The following is a 19647-nucleotide window of genomic DNA, read 5'->3' on the forward strand; positions in this document are numbered from 1 at the left end:
GTGTGTGTGTGTGTGTGTGTGTGTGTGTGTGTGTGTGTGTGTGTTTGCCAGGTGAGCAGTGTGTAGAGACAGAGACGTGTCTGTGTGTGTGCGTGTGTGTCTGTAAGTGTGTGTTTGTGTGTTTCTGTGTGTGTTTCTGTGTGTTTGTGTGTGTACTGTATGTGTTTGCCAAGTGAGAGGCGGTGGACACAGGAATGTGGCAGAACAAAGATTAACAGGAGAACCGTGTCGTGCAGCAGGAGAACCATGTCGTGCTAAAGAGAACATTTGTTGTTGGTGCAGTCAGAGGAGATGCAACAGTGCTGCCAACCTCTGGCTAGTTTCACAGCCCCTGCCCCTTACTGCCCTTGCCCCTTACTGCCCCTTACACTCCCCCTGCCCCTTACTGCCCCTTACACTCCCCCTGCCCCTTACTGCCCCTGCCCTTTACTACCCCCTTGTCCCTTACTGCCCCTTATTGCCCTTGCCCCTTACTGCCCTTGCTCTATACTGCCCCCTGCCCCTTTCTGCCCTTGCTCTATACTGCCCCCTGCCCCTTTCTGCCCCTCATAATCCCTTACTGCCCCTGCCCCTTACTGCATCTGCCCCTCGTAGCTCCTTACTGCCCCTGCTCCCACATGGACTGCTTGAATATGGACTACTGGCTAGGAGAGGACATCACATGTGATTACACATTTACAGATGCCACCTCTTACAACCTCTTACTGCCCCTGCCCGTTACTGCCCCCCAGCCTCTTACGGCCCCCCAGCCTCTTACTGCCCCCCAGCCTCTTACTGCCCCTGCCCCTTGCCTACAGGAGAGGACCTGACATGTGATTACACATTTATAGACGCAACTCCTCTGGAATAATTACAACCTGGGTTCCACTGACCTACAGTATTATGTCCATACATTATACATGACCACACTATATATGTTCACACCATTTGAGAAGGAAGCTAATTATCCAATGCGCTCTGGTAGAAACATTCTGTGATTCTGAGTGTATAATCATGAATTGTTTTTTTTAGTAGTTTTCATATGCTTTGAAAAAAGGCATCAGATGAACTGCATTTAAAGCTTTTTTATTTCTAGTGTAAGATGGAAAACAGGATAACAAAGTGAAATAGTAACTTCTTCAAAGTTGAGCATGAAGAACAGTAAGATCAACCCCCCCCCCCCCACACACACACACACACACACACACCCACCCACCCACACACACCCAGGGGTATTGCCGTTGCTCTCTGGCTGGTGGAGCTGAATGCGCTCCACTGAGGACTAACACAACATTGCTGCGCATCTGAACAAGCAGCTTGTCTGTGGGTGACAGGACGTCTGGGCTCCCCAGCGTTCCTCCGGCAAACAAACACGGAGCTGCAAACGCTGAGGGCGCCGAGCAAACGGATGGACACAGGTGTCTGAGTGACCACATGACAAACTCGTCTGAAGAGCACAGGTGTCTGAGTGACCACATGACAAACTCGTCTGAAGAGCACAGGTGTCTGAGTGACCACATGACAAACTTGTTTGAAGAGCACAGGTGTCTGACTGACCACATGACAAACTCGTCTGAAGAGAACAGGTGCATATAATGGACCCACGATCATTAAGACATCCAGTCCAGCAGCTTCTGAACCAGGAAATAGAGTATGTGTGAGTGGAGGATAGACAGACTGAGAAAAAAAAACAGACAGAGAGAAAGAGAGAGAGAAGAAAGAGAAAAGTTCTCTCTCGAGATCATACTTTCTGTGTTCCTGTTTGGGTCTCAAAAAGAAGGAGGGAGAGAGAGAGAACAGCCCCCCCTCCTCTTCTCCTCTTTTCTCCTCCGTCATCTGCAGTCTCTCCGCCGAGTGACCCTCCTCTTCGGGGGTCAAGCGCCGCAGCCATCAGATCTGAGTGGAGTCCAGGAGCGGAATGTTCCTGCCGCAGGTCTCCCATTTTCTCCGATAAGATCGAGGTCCCTTCGGCCGTAAATACGCTCCCCTGCGTCCAGCCGCACCGAGGCTCTGTAATGGCTCCCGCAGTCCTGCCTCGTCAACAAAAAACCTGCCAGAGTGTGTCCAGAGTCCGTCTGCAGTGCAAACCAGGCACCAAGCCCAGCGGAGAGAGAGAGAGAGAGAGAGATAGAGAGAGGGAGAGAAGGAGAGGGGGGGTGGGAGAGGAGAGGAAAAGAGAGAGAGAAAGGGGGACAGAGGAAGAGACAGATAGAGAGAGAGAGAGAGAGAGAGTAAAGAAAGGAGAGAGAGAGGCAGGCTCAGAGGAGGAGGAAGGAGAATAAAATATGGATAATCAATATGGGCTTGGCTGTTTTACAGGTTTCTGAATCTCTCATACCTACAGTACCAGCAAGGACCTTTCAATCACAGCAGGAGAGGAGAGGAGAGGGGGAAATACGTTTTTAGTGATGCGCTGCACAAAAACTCTCTGTGGAGCAGAAGTGCCATTTTAGGAGAACAATGCCTGAGAATCTCACGGCCCAGATCGCAGTCTTTGGCCTTGAAGCACCAAATCAACAGTTGCACTCTGAGTGGCTGTGCTCAACGGCTTTTTGTATCTTAGCAACTGTTCTCACTTATGAAAAAGGACAATTATATCCTATTAAGTCCTAGAGACTGAAGCCGATCTCCATCTTAAATCTTCCCTTTGATGTTCTCCAATAAGAGCAACTCAAACATATTACATCAGTAAGACATGTCACACACACATCTTCACAAACACAAGCAGGGGATCTGAGGATGATGCAACTGAAACAGCCAAACACAGCAGGGTGGGTGACAAAGCACTCACATCAAGACACACACACACACACACACACACACACACACACACACACACACACACACACACACACACACACACACACACACACACACACACACACACAGATCACGTACTAAAAAACGGGAGCAAAACCAACCAAATAACCAAACGGGTTTGGTTAGCTGCAACTCACAAAATCTAAATATATTTCTCCCGAGCAGAGATGCCTCTGATTGTGAGTGACCCATCGACTGGTCACCCTGACTGTGAGTGACCCATCGACTGGTCACCCTGACTGTGAGTGACCCATCGACTGGTCACCCTGACTGGCCGTTCTTTCTACCGCTTTTTATCTCAGGTGACTAGTGACACAAGCTTGGATTAGGCACTAAAACGCTCCTTTTGAAGATAAACACTGAAAACATCTCTTGGCGCCTGTTGGCACATTTGTCGCCATCCAAAAACGAAAACGAGTCAAATATTTACCATGACACCACGAGCACAGCACGACACTAAATGAAATATTCTCCCACTTTCAACAGACAACCTGTTAGACTTGCACTCAGCATCTTTCACTGCCTATGGCATTGTACACAAGAGTGAACACATACACACACACACACACACACACACAGAGGACTGCAAAGAGATGATCACATACACAGAGTCACACACACACACACACACACAGAGAGGCTGGAAAAAGATTCACTGCATAGATACTTGATCTCAAACGTAGCGCACATGTTCTGGCCTCTTACTGTGTTTTGACGGCAGCGGACGCTGCAAATCGTACTGACCAGAGCTGCCTTGGAGCTGCTGGTGTGTGTTTGACTCAAGTCCCCATGCACTGACCCGATTCCTGTCCTACACACACACAAATACACACACACAAATACACACACACACACACACACACACACACACACAGGACTGCAAAGAGATGAGCAGAGGACAAAAACGTGTGTGTTTTTGTCCTGCTGCGGTCAGTAGATTTACCTCGGCATGCCCACAGAGCACAGGGGAGTGAGCGGGCGACGGGCGGGTCATACCTCACATTCGCGTGAGCCAGAGATGGTGTAGGTGCAGGGCCCCGTGCCGTTGACCAGCATGTCCATGGTCTCTGAGTTAGTGGGCTTGTAGTCCACATAGTACTCCTGCAGGGGTGGGCTGAGGCGGCGGCCGCCGCTGTCCCGGGCCTTTTTCCGGCGCTTTCCGCGTGCCGACGAGTGCTGCTGCAGCTGCTTCATGCTGCTCGGGTAGCGCTTCCACGACACGTAGATGACCAGCAGGATCATGGCCACGGACAGGAAGAGCGCCACGCTGCCCGCGATGATCTTGTGGAAGGACACGTGCTCGAAGTCCTGCTCGGGGATCGAGGCCCCGCCGGAGGATGGGGACGGAACCACCACCACCCCCCCGCTGGCCGCATCGTCCGGCCGGGAGAGCGTGGGGAAGGGTGGGCGTCCGGCGTCGGAGCGGGAGCTCGGTATGGAGGAGGGCCGCGGGGCTGAGGGGGCCGGCGTGTTCTTGCAGATGCTCAGGTTGTCCACTACGTCCATCACCTTCTCCCCCTGCACCTCCTTGGGGCCAGCGCAGATCATGGTGGTCTCCTTGTTGCCCTTGAAGTTCCTCAGCCAGGCCACCAGGGGGCAGATGCTGGCCCTGCACTCCCAGGTGTTGCTGGACAGGCTGATGATGGTCAGAGAGAGCCAGGCGTCCACCACTTCCTGGGAGACGTTGGTCAGCTTGTTGGAGTCCAGGTTGAGGGTCTGCAGGTTGCGCAAGCACTGGAAGATGCTGGGGTCGAGCGTCTGCAGCTCGTTGCCGGACAGGTCTAGCTTCTGCAGCGACGTCCACGTCCAGGTGAGGCCCTGGCTGACCACGCGGATGCGGTTCCACTGCAGGTAGAGCGCCCGAAGGTTGTTGAGGCGCGGGAAGTGGGAGAAGTTGATCTTGGAGAACTGGTTGTGCTCCAGGTGCAGCTCCGTGAGCTTGAGCAGCCCGGCGAACGTGTTCCGGGTCAGGCTGCGCAGCCGGTTGTAGCCCAGGTCCAGGAACTCCAGGTTGCGGCAGTCCTGGAACACGCGCGTGGGGACCGTCTTGAGCGAGTTGGAGCGCAGGTGGAGGCTGAGGAGCTTCCGCAGGCCCTGGAACTGACCGGGCTGCAGCACCTGCAGCTTGTTGTAGGACAGGTCCAGATTGCGCAGGTTGGGCACGGCGTGGAACGTGGCGTTGTCCAGCTGCGTCATCTTGTTGGAGGAGAGGATGAGCTCCTTGAGCCGCCGGACGCCCTGGAAGGCCTGTCGATCCACCACGCTGATGTAGTTGTGGTCCAGGTACACCCACACCAGCTGGCCGAGGCTGGCGAACTGCCCGGCGCGTAGGCCGGCGAGGCTGTTGTAGCGCAGCGACAGGCCCTGGCAGCCCACGGACACGTTGCGGGGCACGTCGCGGAAGGCGTTGGACTCGCAGTAGACGATCTTGCCGTCGCAGCGGCAGCTCTGAGGACAGGGCCGCTCACGGACGCGACCACCAGGGGCAGCGTGCAGCCACGCCTGGAGCAGCAGGGGGACCACCAGCCAGCCGCCACGCGTCAGGGAGCCTGCAGGACACACACACACACACACACACACACGCGCGCGCATGTGCGCACACACACACACACACACAGACACACACACGCATGCACACGCACGCACGCACTCACGCACGCACACATGCGCACACACACACACACATACACACACACACACACACAAAAACAGGGAGAGATTAATACCAACACACACAGAGTAGACAGAGTAATACCAACAAACACAGCTAAACTCCACAGGGGGTCCCCATTATAACCCCCACAAACACACACACACACACACACAGGACTCCAACAAGCCAGAACACAACATGGATATCCATTATACCCCTCAAACACACACACACACACACACACAAACACACACACACAGGATGCCAACAAGCCAGAAAACACAACATGGATATCCATTATACCCCACAAACACACACACACACACACACACACACACACACACACACACACAAGATGCCAACCAGCCAACACAAACACACAAGGAGAGCAATGTGCACCAACAGACAGTCATGTAAGTTATCAACACACACACACACACACAGATACACACACACACACACGCACACACACATAGAACAGATGTGATGACAACCACTACACATATCCTATCTTAATCACACAGAGACAGAGAATCTTTATAAAATCCTAAATACACACACACACACACACACACACACACACACACACACACACATATATTAAAGCCTATTGAAACCTGCTATCTCTTATCATAAATCCAGGGAGACTTACACCAGGCTAATCCCTATTTCCCATAAACCCTTTGGCAAATTAAGCCTGATTAACCCAAAAGACACTTATCATTTCACACACACTGACACACTCCCATCACACACCCTGACACTCACATCAAACACTTCTGATACCATTAAAATGCAAGCCAAGCTTCCTGTCAGTAGCACAGTGATCCTGGTGCAACATGTGTCTGGTGTGAGCCTGGTTAACACTGCATCTATTTTCAAATGTCTTAGATTTATTCCTCCCTTTCTGCTGGCAGTGTTTTTGATAATGTCTGGGATAATTATGCGATTTTGAAGTTATCCGTGGTACAAGGAAACAATGCAGATCACAGAAACTATTTAATTTGAGATATAATGGTAAACATTGGATGAAACAGACATTGTAAAATGATATTCTTTCTGGATGAAATCTCTCTCTTTCTGGATGAAATACACCATATGCTACTCCAGCCAATCAGGGTTTCAGGAGCGTCATTATTCAGCAAACTGAGATTTCATGAGATAATGACATCACAAGATGGTTGGACAGCTAGCCGTATACTGTCCCAAACTACTCTGAGATCTCATGAGAGTATGACATCACAAGATGGTTGGACAGCTAGCCGTATACTGTCCCAAACTACTCAGTGACCTACTTTTAAAAATATATTTGCATTTAGCAAATATACAAAGTCTCTAGACTACACTCTATTTGAGAAGAAATATAATTATTCCCCACTGTGAATGCAGCCAACTTTGAAGAAAACCATTGTGTTGTGAATTGATTCATGAATTGTCATAGGTGAGAGCTCAAAGATTTCTGTAGGTGTTTTAATCTAAACAGGTGAATCCAGCAAGCAGAGGCATTCTCTGGCAAAGAGATCAGGAGGGGACAGGTTCTCATAACTGCATGCAACATGCTAACATGCTAACTAGGTTCTCATGACTGCATGCAACATGCTAACTTCACCCGTCCTTTTTGCATTCGGTATCAGGCCTAACACTTTTTCTTGAGATGGATGCAGACATGTAGCCTGGTAAACAAACCTCACTCACAAAGTGAATAGAGTCTGAGGGGTATTTCACAAAGGCAGAATTAAGACATCCAAGATAAGTGATAAAGCGAGGTTTGACATAGCGTTGTCTGGTCATCCTAGCTCAACTCGTTTCACTAATGCCAATGCAGGATGAGTAGGAGCGACTATGTCAAGCCAGGTGTATGTAATTCAGGATGTGTGCGCGTTCTCGTTTCTGCTCCAAAGTGCCCACGGTTGGAATAAAAAAGACGCGGAAAAAAGCGTCATTCACACAAGGTGAACAACCGCTTTTGATATAGACTAACAATGAAGTAAAGTTATCCTTTTTGGAATGGGGAATCATGGCTATTTCTGTAAAACAGCAGAAGTAGGCGTGGTAGACCAACTGAATGCAAATTTACGTATGCACCCACGTGTGAGTGCTTCCTTGTCTCGGCACGCAACATCATTAAGAAAGCGCTTGCCACTGCAAAGAATGCACATATATGATTTACCTTCATATTATAGTTGAAAATACCTTAGAAAACTTGCCCCTCTACTTCCAATTAACTACAGTAGGCTCATTCATTCATCAAACGTCTATCAATAAAATAAGCAAACAATGAGTAGGCTACCTAGGCCTATGTTAAAGGAATTATCCGGAGTAAAATGCACTTTAGATCGATTTCCGGATGATTGGGGGTACATACGTTGAGTTGACATCAAAATTATGTAATTCGGATGTGTTTTGAGAAAGTTCGATTGTACCGTTTTCAGTCACAACTCGTAGCCTAGAAGTGAGCGGGGCATTTCAATTGCGCCGCTACAAAATGCTATTTTTATACCTCTTCTACAGTTCCAAACAACATAACACTTACGTGGTAGTGAGTAGAGGGTCCCTAAAGCCAAACCGAAGTATCCCGAGGTCTTTATGTGGTCGAATAGAGAGTCCAGAATGAATTTCATCAAGCCAGTACCTTTCCGGAAATGTCCGTAGGAGTCTTATTGCTGTGTAACACGCTCTGGAAATTCACAATTTCGTCGCCGTTTAAAAAAAAAAAAAAACATAGTCCAGTCCATACAACTTCATTTCAATTTCGAAAGAAATACTGGACTATGTTTTTTTTTTTTTTTAAAACGGCGACGAAATTGTGAATTTCCAGAGCGTGTTACAACACACTCAGCAATAAGACTCCTACGGACTTTCCCCTCAAGGTGGCGGCAAAGATGGCAAAATTTCCGGAAAGGTACTGGCTTGATTAAATTCATTCTGGACTCTCTATTCGACCACATAAAGACCTCGGGATACTTCGGTTTGGCTTTAGGGACCCTCTACTCACTACCACGTAAGTGTTATGTTGTTTGGAACTGTAGAAGAGGTACAAAAATATCGTTTTGTAGCGGCGCAATTGAAATGCCCCGCTCACTTCCAGGCTACGAGTTGTGACTGAAAACGGTACAATCGAACTTTCTCAAAACACATCCGAATGACATAATTTTGATGTCAACTCAACGTATGTACCCCCAATCATCCGGAAATCGATCTGAAGTGCATTTTACTCCGGATAATTCCTTTAATAATTATAAGGCTATCACAATTGAAATAATAACCATATGGTAGTAGGCAGACAATCTGTTTTGTTTTGCGAACAAATAAATTTATCAAATAGTTTATAAATGTAATAAAGTTCCTTAAAAATTAGCACGGAGGTCTGATGTGAATGACAGCTAGCTGAACCAATAAGACAACATAATTACCATTAGAATGAACTTAGCTTGGCTGTTAGCCTGGTCGGGACCAGGCTAGGGGCAGAGAATAAATCCCCATGGTAACTTATGTGCCATCTCTTTTGTGAAACCAAGTCAAGGCTAAATTCATCCAGGATAACCTAAAAATCCCAGTTTAATCCCTTATCTAGGGTTTTGTGAAATACCCCTCTGGTCACTCACAATTGGGATTCCTTTCCAACACTTCCATCGCATAGGCGCTAACTTTGAAATCATTGGTCCAGCCTAACCAATCACATTATTCAAGGATTCATAACATTACTTCCTGCTTCGCCTAAACTTTACAAACTGGCACTAAACAGCATCTCCAGTAAGTGTAAATTTACACATTCTTCCGACCGCAATTTGTGTTGTTTGCATGCGTTGTTACTACCGTTTAGGACATTAAACATCTGCGAGATTAATCAAAAGCGCTGCGGTTCTTTATTAGAACATTAAACATCTGGGTGATTAATCAGAAGAGCTGCGATTCTTCATTAGAATATTAAACATCGGGGTGATTAATCAGAAGAGCTGTGGTTATTCATTAGAACATTAAACATCTGGGTGATTAATCAGAAGAGCTGCGGTTATTCATCAGAACATTAAACATCTGCGAGATTAATCAGAAGAGCTGCAGTTATTCAAAACATATAGTACAGTATGTGTGTTAGTTAGGTGTCATGTCTCTGTACAGTAAGAGCAAGGAACGTAACATCAAACAGTGTGTTAGTACAGTCAGCCATCTGAAGGAATCTGCTTGCATGCCAGACCGTGTATGCAACACCAGGATTACACTAAACCTTGCTTTACTAAAACGTGTGTGTGATTAGCAGAGTATAGCCTACATGCATCTGCACTCGCCTATTATTTGAACTCATCCATACTGAAACTAACTTCATCGTGGTCTCACAGGAAACGACAAAACAGTTTTACACTTAGTTATTTACTTTCACTATTGACTGACAAGGGGATACAATCGAAAACATAGCCTAAAAAAGCAACACTTACCCCGAATAATGTGCAATGACTGAATAAAAACCCTAAGGATATTCATCCTGAGTCTGGCCTGGGAGTCATTGCTAAGGGCTGCTTACATCTCCTGGCAGTGAGTCTTTAAAAAAGCTGTGCTTTATATGTGCCTTTCACTTTAGACCAGGTTTTTCTTTGTCAGTGGCATAATGATTTTTAGTGGATGTAAAATTGTGATTTTTAGCGCATGCGTGATGCGCCTGACTATCTTTTTTTTATTGACCACACCCGTGGGCGCAATGTTCAATTGAACTGGAGTACATGGCGAACAATTCATCCCTGCCCTGGGTGTAAGATAGGGACGAGATTTTCACTGCGCATGGCGCCATGCTGCGCTGGGTATAAGATCATCAAGATCAGAGCCCACGATGCCAACGAGTTCCCAGGGTAACCTTGGACACATAATGTCAACGAGTTCCCAGGGTAACCTAGGACACATAATGCCAACGAGTTCCCAGGGTAACCAAGGACACATGATGTCACCAAGTTAGCAGACTAACCTTTCAGCTCTGAGTCATCAACCTGAGCGCAGTGGTCTGTGGAAAGGTTAGTCTAGATAGCATTGTTCAGCTGCCTGCGGGAGATTCCTCCTCAGGCACACCGATTCGGCCCAAGAGGCCTGTTGCCTTTCTCAAGCATCTTCCTCCCTGCCACGCAAAATGGCCATGGGAAAGATTTAGCTTTTCTAAACACTCCTGTAATAGAACAGGCCAAGGTCGTGCAGAAAGAAAAGCGCAGCTTAAGCCATAATTGAGTTTGAAATGTATTTTCCAGGCAGGAGTCCTAGAAAGCTTCTCTGTGGTCTTCTAAAGGGCCTCTGTCTAATTACACGGCGCATTACAGCATGGAGTGCTACTCTGGCTAGCATCAAAGGGGAAAAGGAAGAACAAAGTCTGCTACTGCATGTCTTTAACACACACACACACACACACACGCACACACACACACACACGCACACACACAGGTAAAAACTCACAGACACATGCACACACATGTACATCTACACACATACACACACACCAGTGTTTCCCATACATTGACTAATCTGTGGCGGGGCGCCACAAAATAAAAATCGGCCGCCACAGATAAGTATTCTATGTTTAATTTAATTTAATTTAAATTAAATTAAATATAAGATAAAATCCTTGCATTGTCATTGAGCTGCGCTTTTTATGCACGCAGCCTTTCCTTGCCCCGCCCCGCTCTCTCTCGTAGCCTCTGCCCCTCCTCTGCATGTGCATTTGACAAAATATTCACGATTGTTGAAGGATTGTTGTTGCCACATAGAAGCATTGCATAGAAGACGTCTGGCTAAATTGCTATTAAATCCGCTTAGCATCGTGACCATGCTGCGCAAATTTGTTCAAAACTGCTGCATTGAAGTGAACTCTGCTAAGATCTTATCACAACATAGTAGGCTACATTGAAGAGACTATAGTTAAGTTATGCAATCAAGCAGTATCTCAAAGCTAACATTAGAATATTGTTTGGATGCCGAATTTAGCATGCTTAGCCTACTTACAGCTGCTTGTCAATTTCGTTGAAGGTCTCATTTTATTGACTCGACACTGAATGTTTGCAAAATCACGATGTAAATGGAAAAGTGTTTTCCAAAACTCAAAAGTGCTTGTCCCAAGGAGAAGTACGAACCTTTATTTTAACTATTTAGAAAACGTTATGAATTGCATCCACACATTAGCAGCCTTTAAACTGTGTTACAATTGCAATTTGCAAGGGTTCCCTCAAGTGACAGGCACTCAATTAGACCTATACACTACCAAGACGACCCCCCCCCCTTGTCCAAGTCAGCTACCGCCACAAATTGAATCCAATTCTGTGGGAAACACTGCACACACACACACACACACACACACACACACGCACGCACGCACACACACACACACACACACACACACACACACACACACACACACACACACACACAGGTATAAACTCACAGACAGGTAAAAACTCAGAGACACATGTACACACACGTACATCAACACACACACACACACACACACACACACACACACACACACACACACACATACACACACAAACACACACACACACACACACACACACTGAAAACCATCTGTAAACATATTCAAAGTGCACATTAATGGTATTTTCATTTAAGGTTAACATTGCATTTCACATTACATTTTTTGCTCTATTGTGGATGGGGGCTGTGTTCATGTGCTGGTCTTCAGTGTGTGTGCGTATGTGTGTGTGTGTGTGTGTGTGTGTGTGTGTGTGTGTGTGTGTGTGTGTGTGTGTGTGTGTGTGTGTGAGTCAGCCACGAGTCATCCCGCCACAGACTGGCGTGAGCAGAAACAGCAGGTGCCACAGAGCCACTAAATCTGATGATCAAAGTGGGGTTATGACACCCCATAAAAAGCACCCTGTGAAACGGCTGAGCCCGCAGGCAGAAGCCAGGTCTGGACTCAGGACTGGATGTAGAGAGAGTAGGAGACATACAGACATGTACACATTACAGGCACTAGGAGAGCAGAGAGTAGGAGACAGACAGACATGCACACATTACAGGCACTAGGAGAGCAGAGAGTGCACTTCATGCACATGAGGCTATTCAATGTGCTTTCCATAAATAAAAAGCAAGTAATAGTAGTAGAACAAATAGTTCAACATGGTTTAAAAAAGAAAGTATGTAAAGTTGAATATTCCTAAACCCCACAGTGCATCTGATAAACAGAGAGCTGCAGGCAGCCGCATCGCTAGGCTGCGGGATAAGCTATAGTCCTCAGTCTCCTCAGGACCAGTGGCAGCCATCCCCCTGTTTGAGCATCCTCAGGCATGTCATATGCAGGGTTCTAAATTAACTTTTTTGATCACCTGCCAATGTGGCTGGTAACTTTCTAAAGTTACTAGCCAATCAGAATTTCTGCTAGCCAATTTGTTTCCGGTGAAAATAAGATAATTATGAGTTTATGAGATGAGTGTCACTGAATGCATTTGATCTTTATTTACATTGTTGGCATGGATATACTATCTATATCTATTTCTCTGTAGATATCCTCATCCCCTGCTCCATTCCTCTTCTTGCCCCCATAAGTCTGTCCCAACCACCGCTGCATTTAGTTTACTCTTAACTTAATAAAAAGGAGATATCAATTATCATCAACAATGACAAGCCAGCTGGAAGCTGGTACTCGTTTTCTCTCCCTCTCAGGTGTGCTCAGACGCATTCTCAATTAAATGCAGTAGCATAGGGCCTACGTTCAAGTTGGATCAGTATAGAGAGGACACGAAAAGTATCATCTTTATGTAACATGCTGGTGCATGTTTACATTGTATACTTTCTCTAACAAGAGTAAAAAACAGTTTGCAGTCCAGCTTGGCCTACTATATATTGCCTATATTGGTCCCTCCTCTGTCTCTACGCCAGTGCGTGATGCGTGTGGTGGTGGTGATCACTGATCAGACAGCTTTTTGGTTTTGCGGCCTTCACTACATGACATCAGCCTCCCACAAAGGAAATAGGCTAGGTAAACACAATGCGTTAATTGCGTTAATATTTCGTTACGTGTAATGTATTTGTGTTATGTACGAGTTTTCTGGAAGACACTCCGTTCGTTTCAGTCTCTCGCGCTGGTTTCACTCCAATCTGCGCGCAGTCAATGGGCGTATCACGTAGCATTACGGCACAGTGGTCATGGGAAATGTTGGAAGTAGGCCTACTGCCAGGGGGGATATATGACCGAGAGCACGTAATGCCTCATGCATCACCAGCCAAACTGGCTAGTAAGTTTTTATTAACACCCGCCAAAATGTATTTTAACCCACATTTGGCGGGTGTTAATTTAGAACCCTGGTCGTATGCATGCATCTGCTACTGTCCATGAACCCCCCTATTTGAGCATCCTCAGGCATGTCGTATGCATGCATCTGCTACTGTCCATGAACCCCCCTATTTGAGCATCCTCAGGCATGTCGTATGCATGCATCTGCTACTGTCCATGAACCCCGTTTAGCGTCTCCCTCTAGGCTGGTGTTAGCTCTAACGCATTCAGTGATTATTGCTTTAGATTGGTGAATAATTAAGGTTCTCATTGGGGTCTACCAGAAAGCTACTGAGCAGGTGCTGATTAAAAATGCCATATTGTCTCAGGGCCTCAGTAGAGCTGGCAGCTTCCACACTGGTCTCTAACTGCCCCATTCACTCCCAGTGTGTCTCTAACTGCCCCATTCACTCCCAGTGCGTCTCTTCTAACTGCCCCATTCACTCCGAGTGCGTCTCTAACTGCCCCACTCACTCCCAGTGCGTCTCTAACTGCCCCATTCACTCCCAGTGTGTCTCTAACTGCCCCATTCACTCCCAGTGCGTCTCTTCTAACTGCCCCATTCACTCCGAGTGCGTCTCTAACTGCCCCACTCACTCCCAGTGCGTCTCTAACTGCCCCATTCACTCCCAGTGCGTCTCTTCTAACTGACCCATTCACTCCCAGTGCATCACTAACTGCCCCATTCACTCCCAGTGCGTCTCTTCTAACTGACCCATTCACTCCCAGTGCGTCTCTAACTGCCCACCTCTAACTTTCCGCCTGACCGGTCCGGTCTCTTTACAGGCCAGTGGGGTCCGAGGGAGTCCAGACCGACAGAAAACAGCCTTCTGATCCTGCGAGTAATCCGACACTCAGGCCCGTCGCTAGAAGGCAAGCAAACCAAGCAATTGCTTGGGGCCCCGAGCTGGCCAGGGGCCCCAAGACAACGACAACGAATAAAATGCAACGACAAACTGTGAGCGCCCCTTTGATAGTCAATGCAGTAAAGTGCAACGACACTGTTACCGGCATTACCGGGATCCCCCTCAAGGGGGCCCCTCTCAGTAGTCGCTGACAGCAGCCAGCCAGCCAGGTTTGTGGTCTCTGCTGCTGCCGTGAAAATATAAAACCTCGGCAGTCATAATGAAGCGGAGTTATGCGTCCGGAAGCCAGAAGAGAAAGGAAGAGGATGACAAGAAAAAACAAGATAGTGGTAAGTGATAAATTACACTGGATAAAATAGCTCTACTTGTCTTGTACAAATGGTGTAATGTCGCAGCAGGAAGGCTAGCCTAGCAAAAAATGTTTATGTTAACTACCTGCCTGACGGCCCATGCTGCTTACAACAAACTAGAACAGTTAGCGCAACTTTTTTTTTCAAACGGACGGAATATGGTTACATACTGTAATATGTTTATTAACGGGATAAGAAAGACGCAGATCTGTTCCAGAATTACTGTTTATCGTATTTAATGACATAACATTGCTATAGCTTTGCAATAGGTTTTGATGAAAGTGGCATAGCTTCTCTGCTATACTAACTATTCGACGGTGATAATCTATTTACCAAATGGGGGTTAGGAAAACCACACGATAAATTCCGTGCATCAAAGCAGACTGGAACATTCATGTCTAGTAGTATTCATGCACGCCAGCTGTCTTTAAAGATTACTGTCTTTAAAGGAACCATATGTAAGATTGTGGCCAAAACTGGTACTGCAATCACTTTCAAAATACTGAAGAGCGGTGTATCCCCTCCCCCTCCCCCCTGACTTGAGGTTGCCAACCCGGATGGCGAAACACTACTGACTTTGTGATTAGTAAATAGGTGGAGGGTGGCGCATCAGGCCAAAACACAACATGACATGACAAAACACAACATCAACATCAGTTGAGGGCTGCAACTTCACTTTTTAAATGACAATATCCTGGCCGGACTACTGTTGTCAGTGATATAAGTATTTGAAATGAACATGATTTCTTCATGTCTAGTGAAATACCAGGCCATTTTATGATTAATTGAAATATTTTTCTTACATACGGCTCCTTTAAAGCATCAGGCGTGTCTGTCTAATTCTCAAACAGGGGGGGCTCCATGTCCATTTTGCTTGGGGCCCCCAAATTCCTTGAAACGGCCCTGCCGACACTAAGCCAAACTAAACAAGGCACCACACAGCCTTCGCCAGCCCAGTTCGCCAGCCCAGTGCCCAGCGCCCAGCGATGCCAACTTTGCCATGCCAGACCTCAGTGCCCACGCCCTCCTCCTCTCTGAAGGCAGCCTGCTAGCCTTGCCAGCCCCTCTGCAGAAAACATGCAGACCAGTCCATCCCATCTCAGTCCATCCTAACCCAGCCCAGCCCAGCCCAGTCCATCCTAACCCAGCCCAGCCCATCCTAACCCAGCCCAGCCCAGCCCAGTCCATCCTAACCCAGCCCAGCCCATCCTAACCCAGCCCAGCCCAGCCCAGTCCATCCTAACCCAGCCCAGCCCATCCTAACCCAGCCCAGCCCAGTCCATCCTAACCCACCCCAGCCAATCCTAACCCAGCCCAGCCCAGCCCAGTCCATCCTAACCCAGCCCAGCCCATCCTAACCCAGTCCTTCCTAACCCAGCCCAGCCCATCCTAACCCAGCCCAGCCCAACCCAGTCCATCCTAACCCAGCCCAGCCCATCCTAACCCAGCCCAGTCCATCCTAACCAAGCCCAGCTCAATCCATCCTAACCCAGTTCTCTGTCCCAGCAACACCACGGTTGCTCTTAATGAAGCCTTTGGAGAGCCTCTGGTGAGCATACACCCTCCTGAGAGGCCTCGAGCACACACACACACAAACTGATGGAAATAACACATAACACTGCACTTCATAACACTCGGAACCAAGGCTGAGTGGAATAACTACTGTTGCTGTTGTTATTATTATTGTTATGTTACTGTGTGAAATTCCCTGCCTATAGCACTAAGAATTTAACATCTGTCCTATGTATATTTGAAAATTAACTATTATTACTATTATATTATTATTATAATATTAACTAATATTACTATTGCTATTCTTCTTCTCCTTCTTCTTCTTCTTCTTCTTCTTCTTCTTCTTATTATTATTATAAAGATTATTAGACGTATAACAATGGCAGTAGGGAGAAGTAGGTATGAATCCCGAGCTCTGGCCATCTAACGGACTCCAGGAGAATGATCTAGTGGCAGGCTGACAGGCCCTCCATCTCGCCCGCTCTTATCTGTTGTGACAGCCTCTCCTCTCCATTACATGGGCAAGCTCTTAGGCGTTTAATAAGGGACAGCTCAGGTCATCTGTCTGACCAGCTTTCTGAGAGGGGAGCAGGGCTGACACAGGGGACCCTGCCCCTCTCTCTCTCTCTCTCTCTCTCTCTCTCTCTCTCTCTCTCTCTCTCTCTCTCTCTCTCTCTCACACACACACACACACACACAACCTTGCTAGGAATGATTCTATAACATTGCTCCTTAGAAAGAGAGGGGACACAGAAAGAGGCGTGGAGGGTAAGCGATAAATGAAGTCCAATACAAACTAACAAAATGCCTATTGACCTGTTAATGACTAGTGGTGCAAGTCATTAACAGCTAACATTCATGTGATTGGCGGACATCACTCTGCAGGTCCTTCTATAAATCCATACTCTAGCTCTGCTCTCTCTCTCTCTCTCTCTCGCACTCAATCACTCAAATATGCTTGTTATTCAATTTTCTAAGAAATTGAATGTATTATTGCTCGAGCGAGGTTTGTGTATGCTACTGTATGCCGTATGCTCTGTTTTCTTTTCTGAGTGTTATAGTCGCCGAGTGCGGGAGGAACCGCGCTGCCTCATCCGAGTCGCGGGCATCTCAAGCAACACGGGGAATGGTGCTCGAATGACCGAGGTCACGAGAACTGCAGTAAAGTCCCATAGCATTCGGCACAAAGGTGACGAAATAGCCCGTTAGTTGCAGCTGGTAAGTATCAACTAGAATGCGCCGTCTGGGGACAATTTATTTAGGTTTTAGTGGCGTCCTGTGCAAAAGCTTTGGCAAGGAGCAAATGAACGCAGCGGTCCAGACCAACCCCAGTGGACAAACACACACACATACAGAGAGAGAGAGAGAGAGAGAGAGAGAGAGTGAGAGACAGAGAGAGAGAGAGAGAGAGAGAGCGAGAGAGATCTAGCGGGCAGTCCGAACGTGATTTAGCAAGAAAATAAGATTAGGTTAACCTGTTGAATAACTCTGAGTTTATCAGAGACTGCAATATGCAAAGCCTAATGATGCAATTAGACCTAATTTGTGTTACATGACTTTAAAAGTTGATGTGCACCTGAGCTCAACTAGTTGATTTGCAGTTGTGGTTATTCTAGCTTCGCGTTGCATCGAATGCTTCATTGCTAATTCAAATGCAGGCAACTCATAATGAAAATGCTATGTACCCACAGCGACACTTAGGGTAGCCTATAGCCTGCATTCAAAGTGTTTTTCAATTGCCGAGATTGATAGGTACGAAATTGATGAAACGGAATTCGTTCGCGTTTCCTCCAAGAGGACAGTGAGAACAACAATGCACATGAATCACCCGTCTTTCTATTTGACATAACACTCATTCTCATTTCGTTTCCGATATTGAGATGTGGTTGGACGTACCCATAGCTGCGTTATGTCAGGTCCTGCAGGTCTAGAGCCCGATTCCGCGCTCCGGAGTCCGCATGTTTGCAAGTTCTATGCGTCTCGCAGTTCCGTAATCCGACCAAGCAACACGTCCCCCCTCGGGAGAAAACCTCGAAAAAACGCAAACTTCACCCCAGGCTCGGTTTCATTACGGACATATCTTATTGTCATAGTTCCAAGTGCGTATAGCCATTGAATCCAGCGACAGGCAACAGTCCATAGTTACACTAGATGCTTTCAGTCCACGGGTGAATAATCGTGTGTTTTAAGCGAAAGTTTGCCCATTTTCATATAGTCTCTGGTCCATTTAAAAGTGAAGGACACGAAGCCCCGGGAGGAAATGACCGATAAAGAGGGGATGGAAAGAAATCCGGCTCGTCTCACCCAAAAGCGGCTACCGACTATAATGAGTTTTGTATTCCAGTTTTACGCAGTAAATGCGTGAGCGATACATGCGTGTGACGCGGCTTCAACACTGAAATTTCTAAACGATGATCCCGCTCTTCAGGCTCTCGTGCCTCCGCGCCTGTGACCTGCACGCAGGACAGGATTTACAGGAGAGCCTTCCTCCTATATCTTCCTCCGGTTACGGAGACGGTGATGGTGTATGGAGCCTGGCACTGCCAGCCGCTAGGACAAGCGCAGTGATTCGGATTGCCCTCTTCTGGCGAGAGAGAGCGGACACGGCTCGCGACTCGGGAGGCTGGGCTCTGGGCGCCTCCGCAGACACGACCGATACCGTCACATTTTTCCGTACAATCTAATGGCATAGAGTGAGAACCGTAATTACTGTAATGACCTCGTGTAAGACATGGTATTTGAAAGTGTGGTGGTTTTTTTTTTCTCAAGTCAACTTTTGGGGATGGCAAAGAGGATATCATGCTTATTTGTGTATTCTGTGATTCTGACGTTTAAACCATGAGCTTATGTAGGGGAGAAGAATGAGTTGAGATGTGACATGGCAGGACACCCAGTGGGGTCAGAAATCTCTGCCTGCAGGTGTGGAGACCATTCTGTGAGGATGACCAACACTCAAGTCTGATGAGGAGCACATGACCTCCACCCACAGGCTAGTTCAGCTCCATCAGCTCCTCCTGCTGCTGCTCCATCAGGGAAACCCTCCAAATACTCCTCTCCGCTCCTCTCCTCTCCTCTCCTCTCTGCTCTTCTCCTCTCCTCTCCTCTCCTCTCTGCTCTTCTCCTCTCCTCTCCTCTCCTCTCCGCTCCTCTCCTCCCTGCTCCTCTCCTCTCCTTTTCTCTTCTCTCCTCCCTGCTCCTCTCCTCTTC

The 19647-nt window shown here is 47.4% G+C and overlaps 1 protein-coding gene across 1 annotated transcript in view; it reads right to left on the reverse strand.

The window, feature by feature from the left end:
• LOC143106456 (leucine-rich repeat transmembrane neuronal protein 4) overlaps positions 1 to 9085 on the reverse strand; it is a 182498-nt gene extending 173413 nt beyond the window's left edge. Inside the window, exons 1-2 of the mRNA XM_076270731.1 lie at positions 9058 to 9085; positions 3796 to 5348 (exon numbers count right to left, since the gene is read on the reverse strand). Of these exons, the coding sequence (XP_076126846.1) occupies positions 3796 to 5348; positions 9058 to 9085 (1581 nt within the window). The remainder of the gene's footprint in view (positions 1 to 3795; positions 5349 to 9057) is intronic.
• Positions 9086 to 19647: the final 10562 nt, after the last annotated feature.

This window comes from Alosa pseudoharengus, unplaced genomic scaffold (assembly GCF_046254945.1).
Source record: "Alosa pseudoharengus isolate Yale_2024_CS ecotype anadromous, Long Island Sound unplaced genomic scaffold, YU_APseudo_1.1 YU_APseudo_1.1_scf_6, whole genome shotgun sequence".
NCBI classification, from domain to species: domain Eukaryota; kingdom Metazoa; phylum Chordata; class Actinopteri; order Clupeiformes; family Clupeidae; genus Alosa; species Alosa pseudoharengus.